Genomic DNA, 20,052 nt, shown 5'->3' on the forward strand with positions numbered 1-20,052 from the left:
ATGGCATCCACCCCATGCTGGAGGAAAGGAAAAATCCTGCTAAGCCTGGAGCTTCCTCGACTTCTACATAAACATAAGTTAAGCTCTCTTTGGAGCTATGAAAACAAAGAGGGACAACCCTAAGGATCCTGCAATTCAGCCAAGTCTAGCCCTTCTAGTCTCCCTTTCCTCCATGTCTCCAAATAATTGGTAACTAAGCTCATCAGCTCCCAACGTGGTAACTACTTTCCTTGTAACCAGGTTGCAGGACCGTAGGATTCTTTATAGCAGCTCTCTTCTGGGAGTCACAGGGAGTGATAATGGTGAAAAGTAAGGCATAGGGTTCCTATTTGGGGGGGTAGTGAGGGGAACCACCCAGAATATGCTCAAATCACAGTATGGAGGGAACTGCCTGTTCCACCTCTTCTTAAGGACAAGGAAGAGGACAGGGAAAGAGTGTAGAGAGGCAAGGGCCTTGGACCTGAAGTCAAAAGATCTGGGTTCTATTTGCTGGACTCACTATATGACGTTAGGCAAATTCCTTATTGTCTCCATTCCTCGTTTTCCCTATTTGTAAAATAGGTGACTTCTGAGGTTCCTCTTAATTCCGATGTTCTTCTATTTTTAGCTCATACACTAATTTTGCCCTGTCACTGTGGAAAAGTAGTGGTTTTCCAGGGCAGAGAATTCTTTTTTAAAACTCTGATTTTCTGTCTCAGAATCAATTCTGTATATTGGTTCCAGGGCAGAAGAGAGGTCAGGGCTAGGCAAAGTGATTTGTCTGGGGTTACACAGCTATGAAGCATGTGAGGCCAGATTCGAATCTAGGTCCTCTCAACTCTAGGTCTAGTGCTCTATCCACTGTGTCATCTAGCTGCCCCAAGTTCATTCATTTATACAAAAAGCAAATCCACATCTGCTCTGTTTGGAGAACTGTGCACAGACTTGTGGGTAGCAGAATTGGGGCACTGGGCACAACCTGTTAGCATCCAATCCTCCCCGGGACCTAGGGAAAGCCAATTTTCCTATGTGGGACTCAGCTTTCTCCTCTGCAAAATTGAGTTAGTTATTTCTATTTCCCTACCTTTCTCCTTGGGCTGTAATGAGAATCCAGTGAGATACTGGATGGAAAGCATTTGGGATTGGAAAGGATTGTCATAGTAATGTGACCTGTTAGCAGCAGCAACAACAGCAATACAGGCCTACTTCAAGGCCCTGTGGTTAAAGCCAATGACCACCTATCAGGAATTATCTTGCTCCTCCCTCCACATCACCGATGTTCCTCTCCTCTCACCAGGGGTGGGATATGACCGTTTCACAAATGGGAGAAACTAGAAAAGATCTCAGTCATCACTCTAAAATCCCCTCTTTTCTTTGATTTGTTCTGTAGGGAGTGGCAGAGGATGTGAGGGATCACCAACCTGCTCAACTGGCACAGGGCAAGCCAATTTAAAGGGCTCAAGGAAATGGGGGAAAAGAGACCAGACCTGGGATGTTTCATACAGAAGGTGAACAGCAAATGCTGTTGAGTTCCATGGGTCATTGTTGGAGTGAGGTCAAAGCTGCTCGCTCCTGAGGCTGTGCCTAGGGGGAGTTCTGTCTCCTCAAGTTCCCAATAGGTTTGGGGGTGACAGAGTATTTAGCCTAGCTAGATGGAGAAGAGGATCGCAGAGGATGAAGTGAGGAAACGATGTCATAGAATGGTGACCCCAGAGGGATGACCCTAGAGGATGGAGGGACACAATTTCAGAAGGTAAGAAGATGGAGGAAGGTTACTCCCTCTCTTCTCCCTTCCAGCCCCCTTGTCAGTCATCTTAACCAAATCAACACTGCCTGGTATGTTTTCAGACTGCCCCATCGTTCCACTAATCACCTCTGTGACTTCTCAAGCAAAACAGCCTTACCTGGCCTCCACTTCTCTATCTGTGTCTTCTTCCCCTATTAGAATGTAAGCTTCTTGAGGTCAGAGACTGTCTGGCTTTTATATTGTATGCCAAGCCCCAAGTACAGTGATTGGCACATAGTAATCATTCAAACATGCTTTTTCATCCATCCAATCATTCCTTCAGAAAATAAAGTTGACCTCTGAGGGTACACCTCAGAGGACAGATTTTAGAAGACAGAAATGAGGTCAACTCAGATGATGGGATGCAGAGGTGATTGAAAAGAATGGACTCCAGAAGATAAAAGGAGCTGACCTCCTAGAGTAAACCTCAGAGGATGGGAGGAGAGGGAGGGAGGGAGGGAGGAAGGAAGGGAGGGAGGGAGGGAGGGAGGGAGGGAGAGAGAGAGAGAGAGAGAGAGAGAGAGAGAGAGAGAGAGAGAGAGAGAGAGAGAGAGAGAGAGAGAGGAGAGAGAGGAGAGAGGAGAGAAAGAGAGAGAGAGAGAGAGAGAGAGAGAGAGAGAGAGAGAGAGAGAGAGAGGAGAGAGGGAGAGAGAGAAAGAGAAAGGTAGAGATAAAGTCTAGAGAGACAGAGACAGTGAGAGAAAAGGAGAGGGGGGGAGGGAGGGAGAGAGACTCTGGACCTTAGAGGATGGAGGGAGAGGCCCTCCTAGAGTAGACCTCAGAGGATGGAGTGCAGAGACTAAGGAGATGATCCCATAGGTTGGACCCCAGGAGGTAGAGCTATACAAGATTCCTGAAAAATAGCCAGCTGAGAACTGTGGTTTACCAAGGAAATATCTAGGGATGAGGGAGGGGAAAAGAGCCAAGGAAACCTGGAGAGGAAGAAGGTGTTTGGAACAAGGAAGTAGAACCCAGTGGGGGATACAGCATGCTGATCAGGGACATTCTGGCAGCTATACGAAGAGGAATGTGGAGCTGACATGTTAGGGAGTCTTCTGACTAATGCAGGATATCTGTTCACATGATTCATATTTCCAAATCAACCCACCTAGATGTTGTTGGTCAGAAGTCCAGAGGAAATGGGCCAGGTATGAGTCAACAGTGACATGCTGCGGAACTTTGGAGATAGCGATAGCTGGCTTCTCTCACTTATCACCCAGGAGGCTGTGAAAAATCAATGAAATAATATACGGCCAATTCAGAGGCCAATTAATCAGTTGTGGCAGTGGTGTGTTTGAATTCTGGGATCCCAAGGGAAATTTTCAGGAAGGGTCCCTTTACCTCTGGTTAATTGCAAAATAACTAGCTCTCCTGCAGAAAAGGGCTGTTTGGGCAGTATTTATATCAGTGATTTATGGCTCATCCCAATGTCTGAAAAAGGTTGCATGAAGTAGTGTGAGGAGGCAAGAGACAAGACGTCCAGTCCCAACTCTCTGTGTGACCTTGGACATGTACAACGTCTTCCCCAGGCCTCAGTTTCATCCCCTATAAAATGAATCAAGAGCTTCTGAGCTCCCTTTCAGCTCAAATATTCTGTTTCACTTGTTAGTATCTCTGATAATAGGTTCCCGAGGGGAAAATGCTGAAAGTACTATCTAAAGAGAGGCTCGGGGTGCTGTGTGGGTGTGTGGGTGGGGAGGTGATCTGGAGGCAGCAGGGGGCCCGGGAAAGGCAGGTTTGTCATCAGAGGACCTGGGATGTGAGCCCCTGCTCAGCCACTTATTTCCAGTGTGATTATTAGCACATTGCTTAATCTCTTTGAATTTCAGCAAAGCGGGGCTAGTAATAGGAGCCCCACAGAATGTACGAGCAGCAAGGACCCTGGGAGATCAAGCTCTCCAAAGGCTTCATTTTGAAGAGAAAGAAACTGAGGCCCACCGAGGGGGAAGGGAATTGCCTGAGGCAGTACTTACCTCCCCGGCTGGCAGTGAGGAGCTGGGAGATAATGGATTGAAAGGGCTTTGGAAATTGTTTATATAAATGTGAGCAGTTATTAGTCTCTTAGTTCTATCTCTTCTCTAGTATGCCGGGGAATCCAAAGTGGTCTGCAAATGAAGTGGTTGGAGCAATATTAGCTACAGCTCAGGTATTCACATCACCAGGACTACCCAGAGCTAGCTGAAGGGGTGGGGAATGGGGGGAGAGCAATGGCTGCCGGAACAATTCCGACGCTTTCTTCTGGCATGGTTCCCACCCCCCCCACCCCCTTTCCAAGAATGGGAGATGAAGGGTGGGGGACTTGGTCCTTTCAGTTTGGGGGGGGGTGCAGCTGAGAGTAATAGTCCCCGTTTCTCTGCTTTAGGGACCTCGGAAGCCATCTAGTCTAATCCCTTCATTATACAGAGAGGGAAACTGAGGCCCAGGGAGATCGTGATGAGCAAAGCGCATTGCTCAGAACAACCCTATAGCTGAGTGGGGCGGGCATTCTAGTGCCCAATTTACAGAGAGGGAAAAAAGACCCCGAAGGGAAGCTCAAGGTCATAGAGCTCACAAGCCAGCGAATTTGGACGGGAATCCAGTTCTATTGAGTTCACACACCAGCCTTGCTTGCCTCTGTTTTCTCCAGCACACTTCAAGCACGTCCTCGAGGCTGGCTAGGGTGACATCAGCAATCTCGCCTTCAGCCGCCCCCCCCCCCCCAAACCCCCCAAACGTAAGGAGCTGAGCTGGGACTGGGACTTGGGTTTTCTGATTACAGATCTTTCCAGCATACCGCCAAACAGTTTGTATCCTAATTAGGGTTGTGTCTAAGCTAATAGATCACCCACATAGCAGCCATTTCTACCCCCTTAATATCTCCTGCATTTGTCCTCTGCCTTCCCTCCATTCCCATTGTCATCACTAGCTTCAGGAAGGCTCTCGTCTCGAATTTGCTGCTATTTTAACCGTCGGCTTAACTGGCCTCTCCCATCTGCACTTCATTCTCCATGCTGCCTGGGTGATCCTCCTAGGGCGTTCCTAGGAGCCGGCACTCGCAAGCCCTCAGCGGCTAGCTAGCTCTCGCTGAACTAACTGCCACTGGTGTTCTCTCCCATCCCACCTTCTCTTCCTCCTTCCACCCGTGCAAGCTAAACTGGAGGGACTCCTCCGCGGACATCCCCTGGTTCCCGCCTTGCTTACTCCCATCTCCGTCCATTCCCGGGCCAGACTTCTTCATCTCCACCCGCTGAGGGGGAACCTTCAAGGAGCCTGCTTTGACTCTCCCCCCCCCCCCCGCCCCCTTCCAAGTGGAGCCGAGCAGATTTCTCAGGTCCCTTTGCACCTGGCTCAGCCCTCTAACAGTTACTCGTGGACTACTCCGCGCATTCCGTCGGTTAGATTCGAATCGCCCTGAGGGCAAGCACTGCAGTGTGCCCAACTTCCACACACCGGCAGATAGTGCCGGGGATCCTGGGTGCTCTAGCTCCTGGGCTGACTTAATTGAGGCAGGGCGAGCATTCTTATTAGTCCCTTCCCGTTCTCTTCGTCTCCCCTCCAACGCTTACCACCTGGGGGACCTTTGGACAAATCACTTGAAGATGATGCCCCTGGTCCTCAGTTTCCTCCTCTGGAAAAGGAAAGGCTTGGACTAGCTGGCCTCAGAAATCCCACCCCACTAGGAGATCTAGGAGCCTATGATCCTGTTTTGTCAAAGGCAGGGACATCTTAGTTAAGTCCTGGCAGCCTGGGCTCGGAATACACAGGTGGGGAAAGGGAAGCACCCAAGACACCCCACCCCTGTCCCCTCTGCTCAGAATGGCAAGCGATGGCAGGAACCACGGAGCATCCTTTTCATCGGATGGAGACGGTTACCTCATGCTAGGCAAGGGACTTGGCCAAGGTCACCAAGAGTGGGAAAGTATCTCGCCTTCCCAGGCAGAGACACGGAGCCCCCCACTCCAGATAGCTCCAGAAGCTCCGCTTCAATTTGCCGAACCACTGGACCTTCCTTAATAGCCCCCTCCCTCCACTAAGAAAGGCAGGTTCCCAAGAGAGTCCCGAGCGAGTCCCTCTGGCCCAGCTTGAAGGGGGTGGACTGAAGAAGGGAGCGACCAAGCATTCTTTTAAAGTAGACAGATAACAAAGCCACCTAATTTGGCTCGGACCCTGGGCAAGGAAGCAGAACACAGTTGTTTGTTTTTTGGGGCGTGGGATGGGGGGGTAGGAGTAGTACCTCTCGGGCCCATCCCGCCTGGGATGCCTCCTCCCTCTATGCTCAAGGTGGAGCAGGTACCGCCTCAGGAGGTAGGTGTGCGCGGGGGGCGGGTCTAAGGGCGGGACCCAGAGCCCTGCGGAGAGCACGGGGGCGGGGGCGGGGGCGGGAGGAGCGAGTTCGCCCTCCCGCTGGGAAAGAAGCGCCCGGGGATGTGGTGAGCGGAGCTTGGGAGGAGGCCGGGAGGCGAAGTGCAGGCAAGAGCTAAGTGAGCAGGGGAGGAGCTCGGGCCGACGTGAGGGGGGCGGGCCGGCCGACGGGAGAAAGTGGGGCGGGCTCCTGCTCTCGGCTAGTGGTTCCCAGTGTTGTGGTGGAGTGAGGGAGAGGAGAGAGGAGAGAGGAGAGAGGAGAGGAGTGAGGAGAGGAGAGAGAGAGAGGGAGGGCGAGGAGCAGGACGAGCAGGAGAGCGCGCTGCAGCGCTGAGCCTGCCGGGAAGGAAGGAAGCGGCTCGGCCGCGGCAGCGGCGAAGGTTGCACCGCACGCACCCCGGCGCCTGCCCCGGCTCCGGCTCCCACTGCCGTGCGCCAGCCAGCACGCTCCCCCGTTTCATGGACGCGGCGGCCGGTCCTCGTTAGTGTGCCCCGCGCCCCGGCACTCCAAGCGCCCCGCAGCCCCCGCGCCTCTGGTGCCCCCGATCTCCCAAGCCAGGGCGCCAGCCCTCCCGTCCCGCGCCGCCCTCCGGGCGGACCATGGATGACAAATCCAACAAGCTGCTCCTGGCCCTGGTGATGCTGTTCCTGTTCGCCGTGATCGTTGTGCAGTACGTCTGCCCCGGCACAGAATGCCAGCTCCTCCGCCTGCAGGCGTTCGCCTCGTCCCATGCTGACCCGTACCGCACCGAGGACGAAAGTCCGCCCCGCTTCGTAGCCCGTCTCAATTTCACCGACGCCGAACTCCTGCGGAAGGTCGACTTCAACATCAAGGGGGACGACCTCATCGTCTTCCTGCACATCCAGAAGACCGGGGGCACCACTTTCGGCCGCCATCTGGTGCGCAACATTCAGCTGGAGCAGCCGTGCGAGTGCAAAGCCGGCCAGAAGAAATGCACTTGTCACCGGCCCGGCAAACGCGAGACCTGGCTCTTCTCCCGCTTCTCCACGGGCTGGAGCTGCGGCTTGCATGCTGACTGGACCGAGCTCACCAACTGTGTGCCCTCCATCGTGGACAGCAAGAAAGAAGCCAAGCTGCGACCTACCAGGTGAGCCAGGCAGGTCTGCACGCGCGGCCCGCCGCCGCTACTGCCGGGGGCCCCTCGAGCTTGCAACTTTTGTCCCGAGGTGGGGGGTACGGGGGTGTGGAGGCGGCCAGAGCGACTCCCACAGCCTTTCCCGGGGCTACAATGAAAGCATTGTCCCACCTCCTCTTCCTCCTTAGTCCTGGCCTTGTCGGACTGGGGGGGTCCTTTGCTTTTCGGGGGGCGGGGGGCATCCCCTTTGATCGCGGGAAGCATGCAAAAACATTTCCCACTGAGAGTGACCGCAAACCGCCACCGCGGGCGAGGAAATTGCCTTCATACGGCTGCAGTAATTGTCCGCCGTCTGCGAGCTTCTCCCGCCCGCCCGCCCGCCCCCCTCCCCTTTTCCCCTCCGCAGAAACTTGATGGGAAGGGGGTCCCCAGACCGAGGCGAGAAAAGCCATTCGGGATCCCTGGGAAAGGGGAGAGCGGCGGGGACCGGTCCTGGGTTGGGAGGTGTTGCGGGGCCAGGGCTGATTGCTGTCTAAATCGGGTTCCTGAAGCCGCCCCCCCACAAGCTCCGAAGAGCATGGCCGAGACAAGCTCGCCAGTTCTCCAGACACAATTTGATTTTTCTCTGCAGGTGTTTCTGGACAGCCCTGCAAATAGCTCTCACTTCCCAGCTTGCTTCGCTGCAAACTCTAGTTATTTGTAGCAAAGCGCTTCTCCTGCCTGGGGGTGAAGGGAGGGGGTCGCTCCAGCCCTGTACGTGGGAGGGCCCCGGCGGGGCTTCCTCTGCAGCCCACGATTACTCCCCTGTATTAATGTGCCCAGATAGGCGGTCGTCACCTGCGAGAGTCAGCTGGCATGGGGCACCCCCCTCTGCCCAGTGGGCTGGGGGCTGGGGCTAGTTTCGGGGGAGCCTGTGAAGAAGGCACCCAGCAGCCCACCCGGTGTCGGGGAGGAGCTGAAATGGAGGGCTTGCCAGAGGGCTGGAGAGGAAAGTTCGCCCCTTCTTGCCATGCCCTCTTAGAGCCTGGCAGGACGTCGAGGTGAAGAGGGTCGCTTTCCTTGGCTCATCTTGGCACGTCCAGGAGGCTGGGAGTGGATTTGGAGGAGCCTTGCCTCCAGCCACTGAGGGCTCTGGCCCGAGAGCCCCGATGGCCTGGATTGGGGCACCTGCGCCCCCACACCCTCCCCAGGTCTTGGGTGTACACTGTTGGGTTCTTCACCTTCTCCACCTTCTTATAACCTAGTCTGGCTGAATGGTTCTCTGAACTCCTCGGTGAGGCATGGACCTGCTGTCCCGTCTCAGCCAGATTTAGCTACCAGGCCTGAGCAGCAGGGGGGGCACCTGGATCCACTCCTGGGGGCCCCAACCCTTCACCCCAGCTCTACCACTTTTTCTCCAGGGCCAGAGTCCCAGGTGCCTTGATTTCATTGACTTTCCAGCCTCCACAATGTGCTCCAAGCAGCAAGGGAGATACTTGGTCTTGAAGGCCGGGAGCTGCCTGCACAGAGCTGGGGCTCTTGCCCCCCCCCCCATCTTGTTGCCCTGTGAGCTCTCAGGATCTCCCATCTCTGGTGATGGGAGAGAGCACCACTCACACTGCCGCCTGGCTGGCTGGGAAGCTAATGCTCGTCTTCCCGCCATGGTCCATGCATGGCAATTTCAAATGAGATCTTCAGGGCACACACAGAATTCCCAGCCATTGCCCCCTGGACAGGCCTTATTATGGCCCAGCTCCTGAGAAGTTCCACAATGTATTTGTGTTTAAAAAGCCTTCTGAATGGGTGGGCCAGGGTCTATGCGGTTGGTCCTTGGACACACCATTATTAATGCCCTCCAGATTATTTACTTAATTGACCTCTGAAGAAATCAGACTATAGAAGCCTTTGTGGCGATTAATCTTAACAATCAGGACCTTTTAAGGAAGGGGTTTCGGCTATGGAGAGAATAGCTTCTCTTGGAAATATAAGCAAAAATGTGTTTGAAATAGAATGGAATGGAATTTTGCTGTAGTTTTTTTTCCATTTTACAAAGGGTGACACTACTGCCATCTAGTAGGGGGAAGGCGGTTTCTATCATTTTCCCTTTATCAAAGATGACTCTTTTTTTGAAAGTCGTGGTTATGGGGTTACATGCTATTTTCAAGAAATGGAAAATCTACCAGAAACGTTTCTACTTCCAGTCTGTCTCTCTCTCTCTCTCTCTCTCTCTCTCTCTCTCTCTCTCTCTCTCTCTCTCTCTCTCTCTCTCTCTCTCTCTCTTTCTCTCTCTCTCCTTCCTTCCTTCCTTCTCTCTATCCTTCTGTCCTTCCTTCTTTCTTTCTTTCCTTCCTTCCTTCCTTCTCTCTATCCTTCTGTCCTTCCTTCCTTCCTTCCTTCCTTCCTTCCTTCCTTCCTTCCTTCCTTCCTTCCTTCCTTCCTTCCTTCCTTCCTTCCTTCCTTCCTTCCGTCTTTCCCTCCCCTTCAATCCCTCATTCTGAAAAGTATGTTAACCTGAGAACTCCAGGATCTGGGCTTTTCCACCATTCTGAGGTCATCTCCAATTTGGGAACTAATTGCCTCTGTTTTGACAATCTAGGTGAGCCCTCTGTGTGTGTGTCTGGGTAGACCAAAGAGTGCTCTAGGACTATATCCCCCTTCTGCCCCCAACTCAATCCAGAGAGATCCATTGCCATATGACAGTGACAGAAAACCTTTCTACGGAATGAATGGAGAGCAGTCTCAACAAGCCAGCATGCACTAGACTAGGCTTCTGCTCCTGCCTCTGCTTAGCCTAGTCTTTAGACAAGACATTTTACTTTTCCAGACCCCAGCTTCTCATCTGTAAAATGGGGTGATTAAATGTTAGTAGCTCACATTTCTCTTGAAAGTTTACAAACCCCAAATGAGGTAGGCAGTGCAAGCAAGCATTCTACAGATCAGGAATCTGACAGAAGGGAAAATGGCTCCCCCAAGGCCATTCAGCTAGGAAGTGGCTGGGGCTGGACTTGAACCGAAGCTTCCTGCCTTTCGGTGTGGTGTTCATTCACCGCACCACATGGCTTCCCCTTGAAGAGGAGGGCTGGCTCCTGGTAGAGAATAAACCAGGCAGGTCTTCAATATTGCCTGGGTGGGAGCTCGAGGCCAGAGCCAGAAATCCAGAGGTTAAACTCCCAAATTCTTTTCCTACTTCTTTCTGAGATGTTCTCTGTGCACAGGGCCAGTGCTTTTGTCTCCTTGGGCCACAGGTTCCCAGTCAATCAGCAAACATTCCTTAAATCTTCCAGAGCCTGAGCTAGGGACAGAAAGACAAAAATGACAGTTCCTGACCTCAAGGACCTTATGTTCTGTCTGGGGAGCCTACATTTACATAAGGAGTATATACAGAATTCAGGCCAACTAAATACAAGATAATTCGGGGAGGGAGGACAATAGAAGTTGGGAGGATTAGGAAAGGGGTGCCTCTCTTAATGAGGCTGGCCAGCCTTGCGGGAGCCCATGGGAGAATCCTTGGGTGCTTTGGAGCTGCCAAAGAGAAGAGAATGCCATCACATTGCCTGCCACAAGACAAAGAGAGTGCTCGGCTGGCCAAAGCCTCAAGATGTTCATTAAGGGGATTTTTTTTGTTTCCATTAGAAATGGCTGTTGAAGTATCTGTCACCATGTCATTGGGGGTTAGCAAATGGTCCTGCTCCTCTTAAAGCTACTAATAACATTTTTGAAATTGCATCTAAACACCATTGCCCAGCAGCTGTTGAGACTCCAAATCCTCTCGGCTGTTCAGGGCCACATTTGCAGCTGTCTATCTAAGGGCGTTGACTTGGTGTGAAGAATTCAAGAGAGGGGCCCCACAGGGCTGGAATGATCTCCTTTTTCCCCAGAAGGGAAATTTCTATTGGCAAAGATCGGGCTGACTCTAAAAGAAATAACATGTTTCTATTTGTAATACTCATAATCAAATTTGTGTGGCCCTCGTTCTTTGGTTCCATTTACAAAACCAGCCTAGCTGATTGGCACGTGAAATTGGGCAGGGCTGTGGGCATCGCAGGGGCTGGCCCCAAACTCCTCTAGGTGAGCATGCTAACATTTGGAGCAGAGAGTGAGTGTAAGCTATTGTGAAGGGTCTATTTCACCATTTCATTGAATAGCACGGCATATTCTAGAGGCAGCCATGCTTTCTGTGGACCCGAGAAGTACTAGAGCTCACAATGGCCATGTTTAGGTGTTTCTCCTTTTCAAATCTATGTGAATGATGCTGTGTTTAATAAAATGCAGACTCGTTTCAAAGCATTATTGAATTCTGAGTTGTCTTTTGTGGATATATGTTTTCTCAGCTCAACAGGAACGAATAACATCATTATCGGGGAAAGCTCATGAAATTTTTTGATTAAAAAATCCTCAGGAACAAAATAGTTTGGGAGCCCTGATTTCGACTGCCTCCATCATTTTCTAGTTTGATCAGTCACCAAGAACTTAGGAAGCAAGTCTTAGGGACCAGGCTTGGGGGGGGGCCTTGGCCTCAAGGAACTAATATTCTTTTGATATAGCACAGCACGATCACAGGTAAGTAAATGCAGAGAAAACCACCATGGGAGAAATGACTTGCTGGAGGTGGATTTCAAACTCAGACCCTCTGCCTCTATAAATCTCATGTTCTGCTTTGAACTGCCTTATTCTTTTTTTTAGCAAATTCCATTTGGCAAGAACAAGAGACTTTCTCATCGCAGATTCACGGGTCTAAATCCGGAACTTAATTCTCTTTCTTTGCAAGAGTAGATTCCCTTACACACACACACAGCAAGCTTATGTCCCAGTGATTTGGAGAAGCTAGCTTACCTGATTGTATAGTCCTTGTGGCTCCTCCTGGGTTCCTTGGCTGTGCCTTTGTCCAGCTGTCTTTAATGGGAGCTGTTGGACCTTTTGTCCCTTTCTACTGACCCAGCTGCCAGTATTGAGAGAGAATTTACCTGGAGGGATTGATGGCTTCCTAAAAAGTTAGTCTAGAATGAGCCAGGTAGGGTTAAGAAATAGTTTGTAGCATGACCTTGCATATATTATCACAAATTTAGAGCTGGGAAGGATTGTAGGAATAACGTAGTTCAACCATTTCATTTTACAACTGAGGAAACTGAGTCCACCAAAGGTTAAGTGATTTGTCCAGAGTCACACTGGTAGTAAAAGGGCTGGAGGGCTTTGACCCAGGTCTTCTGACTGTCAATCTAGTACTTTTCCCCTCACGTTCACATGCCACATCCTCAATTTAGGCCATTTTTTGGGGGAAAATTTTTTTAATTAATTAATTTAGAATATTTTTCCATGGTTATATGATTCATGTTCTTCCCCTCCAGTAGCCAACGAGCAGTTCCATTGGGTTTTACATGCTGACATTTATTTTTAAGAATACTTTGTTGGAGAGAAGGTCATTACGTGAGGGAAATAGAATTTTGGTTGCACATATCTTTTAATTAAATAATTAAAAATAATTTAGATGCATCTGGCAGTGTTTTTCAGCCTGTAACAAGTGGATTATACCTACAAGCTCTAGAGCTGGGTTCAAATCTCAACTCTGTCACTTACTGCCAGTGTGACCTTGTAGCCAGTGACTCCAGCCTTCTCAAATGAAGGACTTGGACTAGCTAAGTTTCTTTTGGTCTTGAGAATTGTGGCCCAAGATAATTCCATAACCCCTATGGTCACTCTAAGTTAACGAGCCCTTAGGAAATTGGAACCCTCACACAGAAGATCTCATTTGTCCCCCTAAAACTATCTTTTGCTTTGAGGCAAAAGGGAAAACTTTCGAGGTCACTTTGAGAGACCTTATCGGTATTCATTATGACCACAAAGACTCAAAAACAGGGATACAAGTCCATAAAGATCATCTAATTCATCTCCCTCATTTTACAGAGGAGGGGAGTGAGACCCAGAGAGAGGAAGGAATTCGTCCACTGGACAGAGAATGAATTAATGAACAGTTATTTAGTGAGTTTGTTGTTGTTCAGTCATTTCAGTTGTGTCAGACTCTTTTGGGGTTTTCTTGGCAGAGATACTGCAGTGGTTTGCCATTTCCTTCCCCAGCTCATTTTATAAAGGAGGAAACTGAGGCAAACAGAGACATCCACTCAATTAGTAAGTCTGAGGCCAGATTTTAACTCAGCCAAGATGAGTCTTCCTAACTCCAGGCATATCACGTGTGCACTATGGTGCCACCTAGCTGCCTCCATTCATTAAGTGCTTAGTATGTTACAAAAATTATGAGTGTTAGGGATTCAAAGACAAAAGCCAAGACAGTCTGTGCCCTTAAGGGGCTTCTGTTCTAATAAAGATCTATTCTTCATTGATCTAGCTCATTTCTTTTTTTAAATTTAAATTAATTCATTTAGTCAATTTAGAACATTATTCCTTGGTTACAAGAATCAAATTATTTCCCTCCCTCCCCTCCCACCACCCTTCCCGTAGCTTACCCACAATTTCACTGGGTTTTCCATGTGCTCTTGATCAGATCCTATTTCCATGTTGTTAGTGTTTGCATTAGGATGATCATTTAGAGTCTACATCCCCAGTCATATCCCCTCGACCCATGTGATCAAACAGTTGTTTTTCTTCTGTGTTTCTACTCCCACAGTTTTTCCTCTGAATGTGGATAGTGTTCTGTCTCATAGATCCCTCCAAGTTGTTCAGGATCACTGCATTACCACTAATGGAGAAGTCCATTACATTCGATTGTACCACAGTGTATCAGTCTCTGTGTACAATGTTCTCCTGGTTCTGCTCCTTTCACTCTGCATCAATTCCTGGAGGTTGTTCTAGTCCCCATGGAATTCCTCCACTTTTATTCCTTTGAGCACAATAGTATTCCATCACCAACATATACCACAATTTGTTCAGCCATTCCCCAATTGAAGGGCATCCCCTCATTTTCCAATTTTTTGCCACCACAAAGAGCACAGCTATGAATATTCTTATACAAGTCTTTTTCCTTATTATCTCTTTGGTGTACAAACCCAGCAATGCTATGGCTGGATCAAAGGACAGACAGTCTTTTATCACCCTTTGGGCATAGTTCCAAATTGCCCTCCAGAATGGTTGGATCAATTCACAACTCCACCAGCAATGCATTAATATCCCTACTTTGCCACATCCCCTCCAACATTCATTACTTTCCTTTGCTGTCATGTTAGCCAATCTGCTAGGTGTGAGGTGATACCTCAGAGTTGTTTTGATTTGCATCTCTCTGATTATAAGAGATTTAGAACACGTCTTCATGTGCTTATTAATAGTTTTGATTTCTTTATCTAAAAACTGCCTATTCATGTCCCTTGCCCATTTATCAATTGGGGAATGGCTTGATTTTTTTGTATAATTGGTTTAGCTCTTTATAAATTTGAGTAATTAGACCTCTGTCAGAGGTTTTTGTTAGGAATATTTTCCCCCAATTTGTTGCTTCCCTTCTGATTGTGGTTGCATTGGTTTTATTTATACAAAACCTTTTTCATTTCATGTAATCAAAATTATTTATTTTACACTTTGTGATTTTTTTCTAACTCCTGTTTGGTCTTAAAAACTTTCCTATCCCAAAAATCTGATATGTATACTATTCCATGCTCACCTAATTTCCTTCTAGCTTCCTTCTTTATATTCAAGTCATTCATCCATTCTGAGTTTATCTTGGTGTTGGGTATGAGATGTTGATCTAAACCTAATCTCTCCCATACTGTCTTCCAATTTTCCCAGCAGTTTTTATCAAATAGTTGATTTTGGTCCCAAAGACTGGAATCTTTGGGCTTATCATAGACTGTCTTGCTGAGGTCACTTACTCCAAGCCTATTCCACTGCTCCTCCTCCTCTCTGTCTCTTAGCTAGTACCAAATTGTGTTGATGACCATTGCTTTATTGTATAGTTTGAGATCTGAGACTGTAAGTCCTCCATCCTTCACATTTTTTTTTCATGATTTCCCTGGATATCCTTGATCTTTTGTTCTTCCAAATGAAGTTTGTTATGTTTTTTTTTCTAATTCAGGAAAAAGGTTTTTTGGTAGTTCAATGGGTATGGCACTAAATAAGTAAATTAATTTGGGTAGGATTGTCATTTTTATTCTGTTAGTTTATCCTACCTATGAGCAATCAATGTTTTTCCAGTTGTTTAGATCTAGTTTTAATTGTGTGGAGAATATTTTGTAGTTGTATTCATATAGTTCCTGTGTTTGTCTTGGGAGATAGATTCCTAAGTATTTTATATTGTCTAGGGTGATTTTAAATGGAATTTCTCTTTCTACCTCTTGCTGCTGAGATGTGTTTGAGATATATAGAAATGCTGATGACCTATGCGGGTTTATTTTGTATCCTGCAACTTTGCTGAAGTTGTTGATTATAGTAACTGTTTGGTTGATTCTCTAGGATTTTTTAAGTAGACCATCATGTCATCTGCAAAGAGTGATAGCTTGGTCTCCTCATTGTCTATTTTAATATCTTCAATTTCTTTTTCTTCTCTAATTGCTACAGCTAGTGTTTCTAGTACAATGTAAAATAATACAGGTGATAATGAGCATCCTTGTTTCACTCCTGATCTTATTGGGAAGGCTTCTCGTTTATCCCCATTGCAGATGATGTTTGCTGAGGATTTTAGATATATACTGTTTATTATTTTTAGGAAAGGCCCTTCTATTCCTATGCTTTCTGGGGTTTTCAATAGGAATAAGTGTTGTATTTTGACAAAGGCTTTTTCTGCGTCTATTGAGATAATCATATGATTTTTGTGGCTTTGCTTGTTGATCTGGTCAATTATGTGGATGGTTTTCCTAATATTGAACCATCCTTGCATTCCTGGTATGAATCCTACCTGGTCATAGTGAATAACTCTCGTGATCAATTGTGGGAGTCTTTTTGCTAGTATCCTATTTAAGATTTTTGCATCTATATTCATTAAGGAGATTGGTATGTAGTTTTCTTTCTCTGTTTTTGACCTGTCTGGTGTTGGAATTAGTACCATATTTGTGTCATAAAAGGAATTTGGTAGAACTCCATCTTTGCTTATTTTGTCAAATAGTTTGTATAGTATTGGGATTAGCTGTTCTTTGAATGTTTGATAGAATTCATATTTGAATCCATCTGGACCTGGGGATTTTTTCATAGGGAGTTCTTTGATGGTTTTTTCAATTTCTTTTTCTGATATGGGGTTGTTTAGGTGGTCTGTTTCTTCCTCTGTTAGTCTAGGCAATTTATATTTTTGTAAATATTCATCCATATCACCTAGGTTGGTATATTTATTGCCATATAGTTGGGCATAATTGTTTTTAATGATTGCCTTAATTTCTTCTTCATTAGAGGTGAGGTCTCCCTTTTCATCTTAGATACTGTCAATTTGGTTTTCTTCTTTCCTTTTTTTAATTAGATTGACCAGTACTTTGTTTTATTTATTTTTTCAAAGTACCAGCTTCTAGTCTTATTTATTAAATTAATAGTTCTTTGACTTTCAATTTTATTAATTTCTCCTTTGATTTTTAGAATCTTTAATTTAATTTTCATCTGAGGATTTTTAATTTGTTCACTTTCTGGTTTTTTAATTTGCATGCCTAATTCATTGACCTCTGCCCTCTCTAATTTGTTAATATATAAACTCAAGATTATAAATTTCCCCCTGAGTACTGCTTTGGCTGCATCCCGTAGATTTTGAAAGGATGTCTCATCTTTGTCATTTTCTTCAATGAAATTAATTGTTTCTATGATTTGTTCTTTAACCGATTTTGGAGAATCGTATTGTTTAATTTCCAATTATTTTTTTTATTTTCCTCTCCATGTATCCTTACTAATTATTATCAGGATGTAATTACCTTCCCTATCTCTTTTAACTAGATCGATTTTTACTTTGGCTTTTTTAGATATCATGATTGTAACTCCTGCCTTCTTTTTACCAGTTTATGCCCAATAAATTTGCTCCATCCTCTTACTTTTATCCTATGCGTGTCTACCTTCCTCATGTGTGTTTCTTGTAGCCAGCATATGGTAGGGTTTTGGATTCTAATCCACTCTGGTATTTGCTTGTGTTTCATGGGTGAGTTCATTCCATTCACATTCAGAGTTATGATTACCAAGTGTGTAGTTCCCAGCATTTTAATTTCCACTCCTAGTCCTGCATTTTCTTCTTTCACTATTTCCTTCTACACCAATGTTTTGTTTTTAATTAGTCCCCCTAATTCCCACACGTACTTTACTTCCCTTTCTACCCCCCTTCCCTTCTTATTCCCCTCTCATTTTCTTTACAGTCTTTTTATACTACCCCCCCCACCATTTCCCTCCCTTGTACTGCTTCCCTCCCCACCAGTCCGTTTGTTACCCTTCTACTTCCCCTACAGGGTGCAAATCAATTCTCTGCCCCAATGGATTCGATTGTTCTTCCCTCTTTGAGTCAATTTCAGTGCACTTAAGAGTTGAGTATTTCCTATCTCTAACCTCTTTATGCTTCCAGTGTATTGATGTTCTCCCCCCTCCCACCATGAGCTTCTTTATGACATATAAACTTACCCCCTTTTGTTTCTTTTCCCATTTCTTTTAGTATTAACCTTTTTTAGCTCTAGTTGTATATATATATATATGTATGTATTTATACATATACATATCTATATCTATATATATACATATTTATGTCTTGGCATTTCATCCTACACAGTTTGTCACTGGTCCCTCTAAGTGTAATTCTTCTAGCTGTCAAAGTGATAATGATATTTTTTAAGAGTTACCAATGACCTGTTTTCTTATAGGGATATATATCATTTTAACTTATTGGGTCTCTTAAAAAAGTTTTTTGTGTTTGTTTTGTTTTGTTTTTCTTTTTCCCCTCTTTCTTAATTACCTTTTGATGATTCTCTTGAGTTCTGTGCTTGGACATCAAATTTTCTGTTCAGGTCTGGTCTTTTCTTTACAAATGCTTGGAATTCTTTATTTTGTTAAATGACCATATTTTCCCCTGTAAGAATATAGTCAGTTTTGCTGGGTAATTGATCCATGGTTGTAGACCTATTTCCCTTGCTTTCCAGAATATCATATTCCATGCCTTTCCGTCCTTTAGTGTAGATGCAGCCAGATCCTGCATTATCCTCACTGTGGTTCCATGGTATCTGAATGACTTCTTAGCAGCTTGTAATATTTTTTCCTTGGTCTGATAGTTCTTGAATTTGGCTATAACATTCCTGGGTGTTGTCAGCTGGGGATTAAGTATAGGAAGTGATTTGTGGATTCTTTCAATCTCCACTTTTCCCTCTTGTTCTAGAATATCAGGACAGTTTTCTTGGATAATTTCCTGTAGTATAATGTCCAGGCTTTTTCTTTTGTCATGGTCTTCCAGTAGACCAATGATTCTTAAGTTGTCTCTCCTGGAACAATTTTCTAAATCTTCTGTTTTATGAATGAGGTGCTTCATATTTTCCTCAATTTTTTCATTCTTTTGATTTTGTTTTATAGTGCCCTGCTGCCTTGTGAAGTCACTTGCTTCTAGTTATTGTATTCTGGATTTTACAGACTGGATTTCATCCATGGCTTTTTGGTCATCCTTCTCCTTCTGGTCTGATTTTCTTTGGATGTCATCTTTCATCTTCTTTGCCTCATCTTTCATCTCCTTTGCCTCATTTTCAAGCTGATTAATTTTGGCTTTCAAGACATTGTTTTCTGTTTCCAGATGACTTATCTTGCTTTTTTAAGTTCTTTCCCCAGTTGTCTCCAGCCTCTCTTAATTGTGTTTTGAATTGTATTTTGAGTTCTTCCAAAGCCTGTATCCAATTCACTGGGATTTCTGGTTTTCTTTTTGTTTGGTGTTCCCTCATCTTTCTCTGTTCTGTTTGCTCTATGTTCATTGCCTGGATAGAAGTTGTTGATTATAATTTCTTTTTTCTTTTTCTGTTGTTTGCTCATATTTACCCCTTCTTTACTCCCTGCTGTTGCCTGTGCTTTTGCTCCTCTCATTTTTTTTTGTGGTTTTGGGCTTTTCTGCCAGCCTTCACCCTTGGAGCTTTGTCAGCAAATCTCTCAGTGCAATCTGTGGGGGAAGGGGTGTTGGAGCTTAAGCTTCTCTGCCCTCTGAAGGCTTTGATGGGATTAAGTCCAGCTGGGTTGAGTTGGATGTGCCCTGAGACCAAAACCTTGGGAAATGGGGAGCAATATGGAGTGTCTCTGCTGCTGCAACTAGGCTGCCCGCTCTGTGTTCTGAGCTTCTTCTCTAACTGCTTTCCCACCGCCTGTGTTTGATGCTCTGAGCCTGGCCCAGCTTTGCCCGCAAGGTACTCCCTCCAGACCAGCACCCTTGCCTGCCCAGAGGTTTAAGAGCTCTAGGTGGGGGAGGGGTACTGGGACCTTCCTTCTTCCTTCCCCTTAAACTCGAGTCTTCTCAAACTCTGGCTTTTGGGAGCGTACCTTTTAAGTTGAGTCCAACAGGAGGGTTCCTTGGCTCTGTCTTGTTGTTAGGTTTGATTTTCAATCCCCTAGGAACATTAGTTTGTAACTGGTAAGGAAGGGTTTTCAGAGGTCTGAACTTTCACTGCCTCTATGCCGCCATCTTGACTCCACCTAGAGCTAGCTCATTTCTTAAGAAATTCTGAAACATTCTAAATTTTACCTAGAATTAGAGAAGTTCTTTTTAAAAATGTATTTATTTATTTAATTAAATTAGAATATTTTTCCATGGTTACATGGTTCATGTTTTTCCCCCTCCCTCTTCCCAGAGCTGACAAGCAATTCCACTGGGTTTTACATGTATCATTGTTCAAGACCTATTTCCATATTATTAATATTTGCACTGGGGTGATTACTTAGAGTCTACATACCCCATCATATCCCCATCGAACCATGTGATCAAGCATTTGCTTATCTTCTGTGTTTCTGCTCCCA

The 20,052-nt window shown here is 46.1% G+C and overlaps 1 protein-coding gene across 2 annotated transcripts in view; it reads left to right on the top strand.

Annotated features, from left to right (window-relative positions):
• The first annotated feature begins 6,176 nt into the window (after positions 1-6,176).
• Positions 6,177-20,052, top strand: part of HS6ST2 (heparan sulfate 6-O-sulfotransferase 2) — a 276,995-nt gene continuing 263,119 nt past the window's right edge. The window contains exon 1 of one of the 2 annotated variants that reach the window (XM_016426679.2): positions 6,177-7,215. In XM_016426679.2, the coding sequence (XP_016282165.1) occupies positions 6,707-7,215 (509 nt within the window). In that variant the 5' untranslated portion in view covers positions 6,177-6,706. The remainder of the gene's footprint in view (positions 7,216-20,052) is intronic. The other variant, XM_007507200.3, reaches the window with a different exon arrangement.

This window comes from Monodelphis domestica, chromosome X (assembly GCF_027887165.1).
Source record: "Monodelphis domestica isolate mMonDom1 chromosome X, mMonDom1.pri, whole genome shotgun sequence".
NCBI lineage: Eukaryota > Metazoa > Chordata > Mammalia > Didelphimorphia > Didelphidae > Monodelphis > Monodelphis domestica.